A 12,567-nucleotide genomic window follows, 5' to 3' on the forward strand; every position below is an offset into this window, starting at 1 on the left:
GATCCCTGAGCCTTCTCGTCTCCGAGCTAAGGGTTAGCTTCAGACCATTGCAGGAAGCTTCGGACTCCTTAAGCTTCGTCGAAAGAGAATCCCGTTCTTTGATAAGCCCACTCCGGTGATGTTCGAGCTTGGCCACAAGGTCGCTAAGCCTCTGGTTTGACCGAACTGCATCCCCCAATTGAGCCTCGAGGCGCTCAATCCTCTCATTCGACGCCCCTGAACGTTCCAGGTCTCGAACACGACGTTCGTAGCGGGTCGCCATGCGGTTAATACGCGCAATAAACTTTTTTAAAACAAAAAAGAAGAGAAGAAAAGGATTAAAATACACTTAAGGAAGATCTGCGAAGCGAATTTATTTAACTAACGAACCTCAAAAGACGCTTGAGCAACTTCAGTGACAGCATCGGACTCTTTCATCCTTTCAACAGAAGAAAGACGACCTTCACCATAATGGATCTTTCGAAACAACTCGGCGCAAGACTGCGAGTCAGATGGAAAGGGACGAGCTCCAGATGAATGGGCAAAATCCCAGCTGAAGTCGACCGACTTCGACTTCTTTAGCGAGACAGATGGCTCTTGTTCAGGGCCATCTTTCCTTTTCTGTGACCTCTGTGGAGGGTCGGCAATGCGACCAGGAGTCCCGTCCACCTTCCTCCTTGGGAGCGTCTCTTCAGGGCCAGTATGGCGGTTAGGCGGGGGAGACCTTTGACGGGTTTCCACAGCTCGACGAGGGGAAGGGGGGACCTTTTTGGACGATCCTGCAGCTGGGGGATCGGAACCTCGACGAACATCCTGTCGGGGAGCCGACCGAGACGACGGCTCTGGAGCTTGGCGATAGCGAGCGGATGCATTAGGAACGTTCAAATTCAGTTTCCCCATAGTCTCAGCTAAAATAAAAAAATATAATGGGGACAATATCAAAACAAAGCTCGCAACGTATATATGTACAACCAAAAAAAAAAAAAAGGAAGGAAATAGTACCCCTTGGTCTTCGGCTAGATGCTAACTTCCGCGGACGATCTTTTCTACCCTCGGTTCCCGGCCAAACGAATGGGCAGCGGAGCTTAATCGCGTCTATTTCAGCTCGGAAAGAAGAAGGGTATGGAAGCAAACACCTCGGAATAACAACTGAAAAAAAAAAAAGAAGGGGGGGAGAGGTTTTAAAAAAAAAAACAAAGGAAGCAAGTGAAGATAACTAATCAAGAAGGGTCGGCTACCGGGTGAAGGGTTCCACCCAGAAAACCAAGGGATCGACGGATCCTCCATAACCCCCGCGGCAACTTCCAAAAAGAAATATGAGCCTTTCCAATTATACGTTTTACCCTTGGCACCCTCGACGAGCGTCGTCTTCTTTTCCGAGGCTACGTAATAAAGCCCGGGAGTCTTCTCCCGACTCGACGGATTCAGACACGTCAACTCTTCGAAGTGGTCACAAGTGAGCTTGACCCCTGCAGCCTCGGCCATGATCGAAAGACCGACAACATTTCGAAAAGTCGCCGGGGCAAATTGGGAAATAGCCGCCTTTCGACGAGCAAAATACGTCATCAAAAAAGACGGAAGAGGAAAGGTGAGTCCGCACTCGGTGAAGTATTTCTCTGAAAGACAAATAAAACCGGAAGGTGCATCCCAGGGACGTTGAAAGGCGTTCGGAATCAAGATCTTCGGTTTCGTGTTCAGTTTCCTGGGACGATCCGCAACAACTGTCACATCAACTTTTAATTTCCCGATACGAAGAGCGTCAACTGCCGCATCAATTTTTATCGACATCGCCGGCATATGATTGAAGAGATTCACGGTCGGCAAGGGGACGTCGTCCAAATTAGGAGAAGACAAGCCATCATTCATAGGCTCGTCTATCAGGGAAGGAATCTTGAAAGTAAGCCCAGAAGAGCTAGGGACTGCAGATCCGGGAGCAAGACGACGCTTTATCTCTTCGAATTGAGCCGCATCTGAATCCGTCGAAGACGAGTCAGAGGGTCTTGGAGAACGAGTTCGACGGCGAACAGACCTGGTAGAGCCGCTAGATTCAGAAGTCATCGCTCGTCGAAGGTGACTTCCGGCAGAGGGATTGGACGACGCGGATCGAGGGGAATTCATAATAAAGGAAAAACGACGACACGCTAAAAGCAATATAACGACGAGATAGAAGAATGGAAAAATACCTGAACGACGGAAGCACCAAAAACACGAGAAGAAGATAACAAGGGACATCGAGGAAGCGATATTTATAGGGGGAAAAGAAGAATCCAGAAACGCCATCATTGCAGCACGCGCTTCATGACGATCCAACTTCCGGATTTCACGCGCTCCAAGCACCGAACGCGACGATTCGACCCTAAACGTCGGAAACTGCACCTTCACGCGCTATTCTCCCACGCGCAGTCCTTCGCCTAAAGACTACGAACTAGAGGCGAGGGGGGGGGACTATTGTTAGGGGTGGATCCAACCCCAACAAAAGGGCCCGGCCCAGGAAAAAGCCCAAGGTATCCCTTTCAAGAGAAGAGGGTATTATGGTCTTTTATATGGACGAACCGACACGATTCCCTATAAATACAGGCGTACGGTCCGCATTTCAGGGGATCGTGAAAAAGGCAGCAGAATTCGTACAGCAAAAACCAGAGCTCAGCTCGTCCAAGAAAAAGTCAACGTTTTCCAGCCTATAGCTCGGAGAGTCGACGAGCTATCAGCCCGTCGATTACTTTGTTTGTAACTCGTTTACATTGTGTTGTAATCCGTCCTTTAGTGCCTCGGCACCGATATAATAAAGAGAACTTCAACCCTCCCTTGACCGAACTAAATATTCTAATTGTGACCAAAAGGGACATCAACATCTATCAAAAGTTGTTTATAAGTGGGTGATATTGAATTATATGTATCTAATATATCAACAAAACAATTAGCATATAATGCATATTAGTTAACGAAAAATATAGACACGAGGATACAGACGGTGGTTAGTGATGAGTAGGAACTGAAAACTTAATTTTATTGATATGATAAGCAAAACAATATACAACATGCTAATTGTGAAGAGAAAGGGAGTTTGACAAAACACTTAGTTAAGCCGTATGTTTGATATTGTTGGTGATGCTAACTTGCGATTAGGAGCCAAGTAATTTATAGGCTCTAATTAGGGATTAAATATTGGGAGAATTACTAGTTTGACCCAAATTGAACAGTTAATTGCTAGATTAGCTCCTAAAATTTGAGGGTCAGTTGGGTTAGTTTCATACCAAAAATACCCTTTTTTGCTTTGTTAGGAAAAAAACAAAAGTCAATATTACCCTTTGTAAAAAATTCCTGCAATTTCGTTTTTTTTTTTTTTTTTATATAAAAGTCTGCCATACATGTAATGGCAGACTAATTTGCAAGTGGCAGATTTATTGTTGATGGCAGTTTTTTTTGGCAGACTTATTTTAGATGGCAGATTAATTTGCAGAATTTGACGGCAGATTTGTTTTATATGGCAGATTTATTTGAAGTGTGTAACGACAGATTTTTCATGGACAGCAGATTTTCTTAACACGACAGACTTATATATAAAGTTATGACAGATTTTCATTGTTTTAGTCAAATTTCTATGAATTTTGTGGCAGATTTTTTATGATTGTTGCAACAGTTTTATTTTTTCACTTAAAAAATCTGTCACATTACGACAGATTTATATACGTAAAAATAATTGCTAGTTTGACATCTAGTGATGACAGATTTTTTTTTAGTTATGACTGACTTTTGGATTGAAGGGAAAATCTGTTGTTTGATAACAGATTTTCGAAAGTCTTTTAAAAATTGCTATATTGACCCACATGCACAATATATGTTGTGGCAGATTTTCTTATGTTATGACAGTTTTTTTTTTCTTACTAAAAAATCTGCTGCTTAATAACAGATTTATTATATATGAATACAATGATAACAGTTTTGTTTTTTGTTGATATAGTGACAGCAGATTTGTTATCTGTAATGACAAATCTATTATTTCGCATTTGATAACAGATTTTTTATAACAGATTTTTTACAGAGTAATGACAGATTTATTAGTGCCTTTGGTGACAGATTTTTTTTAAGTTAAGCGACAGACTTTTGTAGCAGTTGCCATATATGGCGAGAATCTAGGGTTTACCCTTTTTTGCTCTTTTGTATCGTGCCTCCCCTCCCCTATATCGACTGAAATTTTTTTCTTTTTTTGGTTCATCTTATTTTTCCATAAATTCCTTCTTCCTCCTTTCCAATGTGGATTTAATCATGATTTCTTCCTTTTGGGGTTCATAATCGACTTGTCTATTATTTTCCTTTTAAGGTGGTTTTTTTTTCATTTCCTCCTTCACGTTTTAGAGTAATTCACATTCAACCAAGAGAATATGAAGCAGGTGATTCTCGTTTGTGGTAATTGGATCTTTGACAACAATAAATGGTTGTTTGTTGTTGATAATGAAAGGGGTTCACGAATTCTACAATGTAACGATCAAAGCAGATTTGATGATTGCATTGGAATGGTTTATGAGGATTACAGGCTGGATAACAAGGTATTTGATGTTGTCTTGAGTTACAAGATCTCGAAGAGGTTATTGCAGGACTTACCCGGTGATACACCACCAGTTATTATTGATAATTCTCGTCAGTTGCACACTTTTCTGGGACAATTGGAAAGGGATACAGGTCGACTTTGTGTTGAAGTGAAGAAGAAAATACAGACTGATTTGAATCAGAAAGGTAAGAAACGAGGAAGAGATGAAAATGATCAGGTTGGAGAAGAGTATCTTGATATGGCCAGCGACACAAATGAAGAAGAGATGGATGAAGATGATAGTAGATTTGATTATTGTGATGATTCTGACGGAACAGATTCTGATGATGAGAATTTTACCCTGTATGGAATTCCACCAGAAGAAGAAGATCATAAATTGCCAATGAAGAAAAGGAGTTCATCTTTTTATATTGAAGAAAATAAGGAACCAGTTGATGTCTCAAAGGTAGACTTGTCTTCTGTGAATTTGGCTGTTGGGCAAATGTATGATACAAAGGAGCACCTAAAAACACGGTTGAAGATACTAACCTTGGTTCAAAGGTTTGATTATTATGTTTACAAATCGAGACCAACATTATTGATTGTAAAGTGTTGGGTTAAAGGATGCAAGTGGAGGGTAACAGCTGCAACATTAAGACACTTTCCAAAGTTTGAGGTGCGTGTGTTTATTTCAGCACATACATGTTCAGTAACAGAGCGCTCTATGCGTGCCCGACAAGCAGATCATCATATTCTAGGAGAGTTGTACAAAGATTTTGTTGGTGGAGTTGGTCCCAAGGTACTGCCAATGCATGTTGCTGAAGCGTTGAATAAACGTTTTCAGATCAAGGTATAATTTTTCTATTTATTTAGCATTATTTCGATTATTTTGTTTACCAGTAGTATTTTTCCGTTTTTTTCACAACAATGAAAAAAAAATATTTGTTGATGATAGATGGATTATCGGAAAGCATATCGAACGTTAAGGCATGCTCGCAAGTTGGTCAGGGGTAGTCCAGAGAGTGGTTATGAGCAGCTTCCTACATATTTGTATATGATAAAAAGGGCAAATCCTGGAACTTTTACACAGCTTGATGTTGACGAAGCTCAAAGATTTAAGTACTGTTTTCTAGCATTTGGTGCAAGCATACAGGGATTTCCGTTTTTGAGGAAAGTGGTTGTTGTGGATGGTACTTTTTTACAGGGAAAATACTTAGGGACACTACTGACAGCAACAGCTCAAGATGGCAATTTTCAGATTTTTCCTATTGCTTTTGCCGTGGTTGATACAGAGAATGATGAATCATGGGAATGGTTTTTCAAGCAACTCAGCTGTGTGATACCAGATGATGAAAGCCTTTCCATTATTTCTGATAGGCATCAATCAATTGGGAAAGCTATTAAAAATGTCTATCCGAAGTCTAGTAGGGGAATATGTACATACCATACGTACAAGAATATTTTGGTCCGGTTTAAAGGTCGAGCAGAATTCGCTTTGGTTAAAAAGGCGGCGAATGCTTTTAGACTTATCGACTTTCAAACCACATTTGATCAGATAGAAGCCATGAATCCAGCACTACATGAGTACCTCGTGAGGGCTGATGTGCGTATGTGGACTCGTGTACATTTCCCAGGTGATAGGTACAACTTGCTTACAAGCAACATTGCAGAATCAATGAATAAGGTCATGTCACATGCTAGGAGCTTTCCTATTGTACAACTGTTGGAAGAAATAAGGTCTGTGATGACTAGGTGGTTTTCTGATAGAAGGACTGATGCATTGAAGATGACAACAGACTTGACTCGTGGTGTAGAGAAAATTCTCCAGGTCTGTTCGTTTCTATCCTTTCTTAGCAAGTGTGTATGTTATACAACTAAGTTTCTAATATAATGTCACAATTATTTTATAGGGTCGTGTGGACTATGCTAAGTTACTTACTGTCCAAGATATCGATGCACACCAAGTACAAGTAACAAGTGGAACATCTCTGCATGTTGTCAATTTGAAAGATAAAAAGTGTACGTGTTGCAGGTTTGACTTGGAGAAACTCCCTTGTGCACATGCAATTGCGGCCGGTGAATTCAGAAACATTTCTCGCATATCAATGAGTCATCCTTATTATCGCAAACACTACGTTTACGCTTCCTACGAGAATGCCATCATGCCAAGGGCGCTTGATAAATCTGTTCCTGGACATGTGATAACGAAGGTATGTAGACCACCGATTCCAAAACAACAACCAGGTAGACCAAAGAATTCAAGAATCAAATCGGCATTGGAAATTGCAATGGAAAAGAAGAAGCCAAGAAAACAATACACATGTGGTAATTGCAACCAAGTAGGGCATAATCGCAAGACATGTACTCTATAATTTCCTAGTTTTTGTTGAAAGTTCTTTTATATTCTCGCAAGACATGTACTCATTGACATAGAACTCGTTTTATTTGAAAGTTCTTTTATATTCTCTCATTCTTTTGTTATTAACAATTTAAAATTTAAAATGAGTAGCATACTCGTGGAAAAAATAAGAGCTTCACAATAAGAAGTAGAAAGCTTAAAAATTCACTACATGTCGTAAATAAGAGCTTCACAATAAGAAGTAGAAAGCTTAAAAATTCACTACATGTCATTCAAATTTAAAATTTAAAATGAGTAGAAAGCTTCACGTTAAGCTAAAAATTCACTACATGTCGTTAAGCTAAAAATTACATGTCATTCACATTCAAATTCATATGCAAAAGAACCAGTTGTCAATGAAACAAAATAGTCTACAAGGACTCATCAAAATAGTCTACAATAAGAAGAAATAGTCTACAATGATAATGTTATAACAAAACATAAGGCAATAACACAAAATAGTCTACAAGGACTCATCAACTAGGGAAGGGATGATAATAGCTTTACCTTGAGGATATGAATCAGTCATATTAGGTGGTATGGCTAATTCTCTGACTTCGTCATATAATTCCGCTGCAAGCTTAATCCGAAGACCCAACATGTTCTCATCGCAAAGCCCATCAAATGATTTCCCAAGAGCTAAACATTCAATGTACTTAAGAGCATACACACCACAATCACCTGGATTTTCATTCCGAGGAACATTTTTCTTCACCCTTCTCAATTCCAACATTGCTCTACTCTTCTTACGGATCGTCTCAGGAATCATGTCACTTAACATCGCTGGAATCATTCGCCTTAAAGGCAAACACTCAATGGCCATTTTATCGTCACTCACCAAGGTTGGTATGCTATCATAGATGTGAATCTTCTTACCCCGCAAGTCAATATCCAAAGCCACCCAATGGTTCTGATTGACAAAAAGACAAGCGTATAAGTTATCCACATCAATCCACCACTTCTTGTTTGTAGCTGACTCGTCAGGATATTCGCCAAAAACGTGTTTCATATAGGAATCCCGAAACACAAAATTCTTAGGCCCCATATCAAACTGCATGTAGTCTTTCTTCAATGTAGTGATCAGATCTTGGTCTAAGAAAGCTATGCGTTGTTTAGGATACGGACAAGGCTCACGCATATATCTTTTCCGGAACATAGCCATTGCACAACCCATGTGCTACATTCAAAAAAATAAAAACTAGAATAAGCGAAAATATAGTATTGAATAAACCTTATACTAAATTATCAAAAATAAACTTACATGGTCTGTCAACCATCCATAGTCAAAGCTTGGCCAATTTTCCCTTGGAGTCATAATTTTCCAATAGAATCTCACAGCTGCGTTGCTGGTGCTAAGTGGCTCTTCCCTGTGAATATAAGAAAGAGTTAGTACATATATAGATAATGATAGTAACTTTTATAAACAATTCAGAGTTGTTGATGTATACTTATCAAGGCTGAGAAAATCCAAAAGTGTCTGATGTTTCTCATCATCTACAGGCTTAAGATGGTCGCCTAACACATTATCACCCTCTGTAATGATCCGCTTGACTGTCGAGTTACCAATGTAAGGATACTTCTGTGATTCTGCCAACTGGGGCATGCGTCTAGAAGTCTTCGAAGGTCCAGGTCCATCCAACCTCGTCAAAGCCTCTCCAAGGCGGTTTAGTGTCACCTCAAGTTTTTTATGTACCAACTGATCCTCCTTGTTGGACCATGTATCTTCAGAACTGGAAGCTATTTTCAATTTAGCTTTCTGAACTTGGGTAGTAATATCCTCAACATCGTCAGAAGCTTTAGCAGTTATCTTCTTTTTCTTGGAAGTTTCCTTCTTCTCAACCTTCACAGATTCCTTCTTTTCAAAGAGAGGAAGTTTCTCTGATATCTCATCTTCTTCTTTCTGCTTATTCTTGACAGTGTAAACCTTCCTCACCACCCTTTGAACTGGAAATTCATCTTGTGATGTCTGCTTCATCTCAACAATCCATGACTGCAACCAAAAATAACATGAGAAGAAGGAGGTAAGAAAATCGAGAAATGATATGTATAAGAAAAAAAAACATAACATGAGAAGTTTGATATTAAGATGAGAACCGTATAAGTTTAAAACAAAAAAAAAAGAACATGAGAAGTAAAACATGATACGCTTTAACAAACACAACATGAGAAGTAAAAAAATAAACAGAACATGAGAAGTTAAAAAAAAACAGAACATGTGAAGTAAAAAAATAAACAGAACATAAGAAGTTTTAAAAAAACATAACATGTGAAGTTTAAAAAAAAAAACATGAGAAGGTTTAAAATAACAGAACATGAGAAGTTCTAACATAACGGAAAATGAGAAGTTTGATATTAAGATGAGAACCGTATAAGTTTAAAACAAAAAAAAAAAAAGTAAAACATGATACGCTTTAACAAATACAACATGAGAAGTAAAAAAATAAACATAACATGAGAAGTTTTAAAAAAACAAAACATGTGAAGTTTTAAAAAACAGAACATGATAAGTTTTATAAAAATAGAACATGTGAAGTTTAAAAAAACATAACATGAGAAGCTTTAAAAAAACAGAACATGAGAAGCTTTAAAAAAAAACAGAACATGAGAAGCTTTAAAAATTCAGAACATGAGAAGCTTTTAAAAAACAGAACATGATAATCTTTAAAAAACAGAACATGAAAAGCTTTAAAAAAACAGAACATGAGAAGTTTTAAAAATTCAGAATAAGATAAGCTTTAAAAAAACAGAACATGAGAAGCTTTAAAAAACAGAACATGAGAAGTAAAGGAAAATATAACTTACAGGTGCTTTACTTGTTCCCTCATCATCGTTAATGGTGTGCGAAGTGGCATCATTCCGTACATCAGCTTCTTTTGGCTCTTTTCTTTCTTTCTCCAATGCTTTAATCCTCTCACCCATCTCCTCTTTGAACACCGTCATTTGTTTTTCAACGCATGTTTCAAATTTACTCTCCAAGACATCTATTCGACTGTTGAGTGTTTTGCCCAAGTCAGAAATAGTCTCATTCATTTTCTCAATCGCCCTCCAAATATCTAAAGAAATTGACGTGTCATCCTTACCATCCTACAATAACATGTTCATTAATATCATAATAGAGAAGACAAAAAATGTTAATCAATTACGGTAAAGGAAAATGAAACCTTACCTCCATGTTGGTTACATTTTCTCCTTGTTCACATTTAGGATCACTATCTGTCCATCTTTTTTTCTTAGGATTGCACCCTCTGTTGTCATTCACCTTATCAGCTTCAGCTCTTCTTTTCTTCTTTTTTGAACTTATACCAACTGTCTTGCCACAACTCCAAGCATCTAGAGACAAACGGTTATGAATGAGATCTTTAATTAGCTCGTCTAGGTGTGGATCCGTATGCTCATCTGAGTCAGACCATAGAGGATACATGTCTTCCTCTGAAACATGAATCATATGCCTAACACGAACCTACAAGCAATGAATAAAGTAAGTTTCAATTCACACAAATTATTTGTTCATGTCAAAAAATAATTAAAAAAAATAAATAATAACAAACTACTAACCTGTCCGTGCAAATCCTTCTCTTTTTTGATGAAGTCTGTGAAGTTGATACGTTTTCGTGATGATCGCCAATCAAGAAGTGGAACACCACGCGCTTCTGTCCTTCTAAACCCATAACTTTCTCCAATTCCAGGAGCACTCTCATACAGCCAAATCAACATAGCATGAACGCAGCCGTGTATGGTGTATGAATCTCCGTCATAGTCAACTATCTTAACAGAATTCACTAAACTACTAAAAGCCACCCGACCCCATGGATATTTTTCAAAAGCAACAGGATCTAAAACTCTCTTAGCAGTCACCAATGGGATTCTAGATGTATGATGAATTCCATGTACGCATACTGACAACAGACCTAACCTACCAACCATCATCCTCTTATCAAAATCCCATGTTTTGTTAGAATCAATCACGTTTACCAACTCACTCCACATAGGACCATCAAGGGTTGTTGGTATTTTCATTTCTTTCCAGAAATCATGGTGATCAACATCAAAGTTCTCTAAAGGGTCAAATGCATCACAATTTAACCTTGTTATCTCTGCAAACTCATTTAAAGAAAATCTAATTGGCCTATCACCGATCAAAGACCAAACCTCATGGATGTTGTTGATTCTCAGCTGATGTGTGAGTAGATAGTGAACTCTCTGCGCAGCCCATGTGTATTCCAATTCAGCAAACTTTATAAACACTCCAAGAGAGGATTCCTTCAGTTTATCCCACACGTCCACACCTAATCCTTCTCTCAAAAATCCAATTTTTGACATAAAACAATTGTGGTTCATGCTTCTATGTTGGAGAGGTGATTTCCCTTCTTCATAAAGTAGAGGAGGATATTTGATGCTATTGCTTGAAGATGCCATTCCTAAACAATATATCAAATCTCTCATTAAAAGAAATCAAAGAGAATCCGATAAGCAATTATATCCAAAAACAACAAATCGACTCAAAAAAAAATATAAAATCAAGACACAATTCTTCAATGACTAAAGACTCAAAATATATAAAAACGTGAAGCTCATGACCATCAATTGAGACTTGTGAACAACAGTTGGAATTGAAACTTGATCAGTGACACAATATACTTTTTTTTCTATTACTTAAAAATGTTAGATATCCAATGATCTCAAAAGAGAACTACTTACGTAACAATTCATGGCCATTTGGTTACTATATATTCTAGAATTCTGACACGCATTACCAACAATCAGATGTAGTATAACTAACACCAAACAAGAGTCACCAAGAAAAGAAGAAAAAAGGTTTGTTCAGACTATTAGCTGCAGTATAGACATCAAGAACCAATGTAAAAAAAACAAACATTCAACTCTCACGTTAAAAAATAATCTTAATCTGCAAATTATAAACATTGTCATTGTTGATAGAATCCTGTAAATTTACTAACAGAAAAACAAAAATCCCATCCGTGAATAAGGATAAAAGATATACCTGCTTTTAGTTTGGACAATTATCTGCAGATGGTTGATTTAATCTTCTGTTAAGTCCAATGCCACTTGTATATCAAATCCTCCTTAGGACTCTAAAATCATACAAACATCATGCAATTCAATGGAAATCAAAGAGCTTGCATAATGTAGACAGTGATAATTGGAGAAAATATCATATCATAAAGCCTAACCGGAATAATCAAGCTATTGAGGATCAAGACCCAACAAGAAGCCTAATCCTGCCCACCGAATCTGTCACAAGAGCAAGACCCAAAACAAAAACAAGGTTAATCTACAATTGCAATTAACAATTCTGTCATTATTATAATAATCCAATTAAAACTCACCGCCGGAGAAAATCACCAACCACCGAAGCCACTAAGTTCAAAGCCACCGGAATTCTTTAACCCAACTACGCCGGTGTCTGTAACTGGATGGAGCAGTGAACACCGGTGATTACAAATCACCAACCACCGAAGCCACTAAGTTCTTATTTCACCGCCGGAACTCTTTAACCCAACTACGCCGGTATCTGTAACTGGATGGAGCAGTGAACACCGGTGATTACAGCTCTTAATCGCCGGCGGAAGATGACGGCAAATCTGGTTTTTATGGGGACTGTATAACCTCTTCTTCGTTCTTTGTTCTTCGCCGGCGGAGG

The 12,567-nt window shown here is 38.3% G+C and overlaps 2 protein-coding genes across 2 annotated transcripts; one reads left to right on the forward strand and one right to left on the reverse strand.

Moving 5' to 3' along the window:
• The first annotated feature begins 4,311 nt into the window (after window positions 1-4,311).
• LOC104773865 (uncharacterized) lies at window positions 4,312-6,879 on the forward strand. Its single transcript, XM_019242765.2, has 3 exons — window positions 4,312-5,357; window positions 5,463-6,335; window positions 6,418-6,879. Exons 1-3 carry the CDS (start codon window positions 4,362-4,364, stop codon window positions 6,877-6,879), a joined length of 2,331 nt encoding a protein of 776 aa, XP_019098310.2. The 5' UTR covers window positions 4,312-4,361.
• Window positions 6,880-7,201: 322 nt separating this feature from the next.
• LOC104747453 (uncharacterized) lies at window positions 7,202-12,542 on the reverse strand. The gene is made up of 9 exons (XM_087478057.1): window positions 12,254-12,542; window positions 12,098-12,158; window positions 11,908-11,998; window positions 10,461-11,323; window positions 10,072-10,365; window positions 9,708-9,989; window positions 8,354-8,895; window positions 8,167-8,272; window positions 7,202-8,082 (listed from the first exon to the last, which is right to left on the reverse strand). Exons 4-9 carry the CDS (start codon window positions 11,319-11,321, stop codon window positions 7,369-7,371), a joined length of 2,799 nt encoding a protein of 932 aa, XP_087334183.1. The 5' UTR covers window positions 11,322-11,323; window positions 11,908-11,998; window positions 12,098-12,158; window positions 12,254-12,542; the 3' UTR covers window positions 7,202-7,368.
• Between the last annotated feature and the right edge of the window lie 25 nt (window positions 12,543-12,567).

Source organism: Camelina sativa, chromosome 12, assembly GCF_030686135.1.
Source record: "Camelina sativa cultivar CO46 ecotype springtype chromosome 12, ASM3068613v1".
NCBI classification, from domain to species: Eukaryota; Viridiplantae; Streptophyta; class Magnoliopsida; order Brassicales; family Brassicaceae; genus Camelina; species Camelina sativa.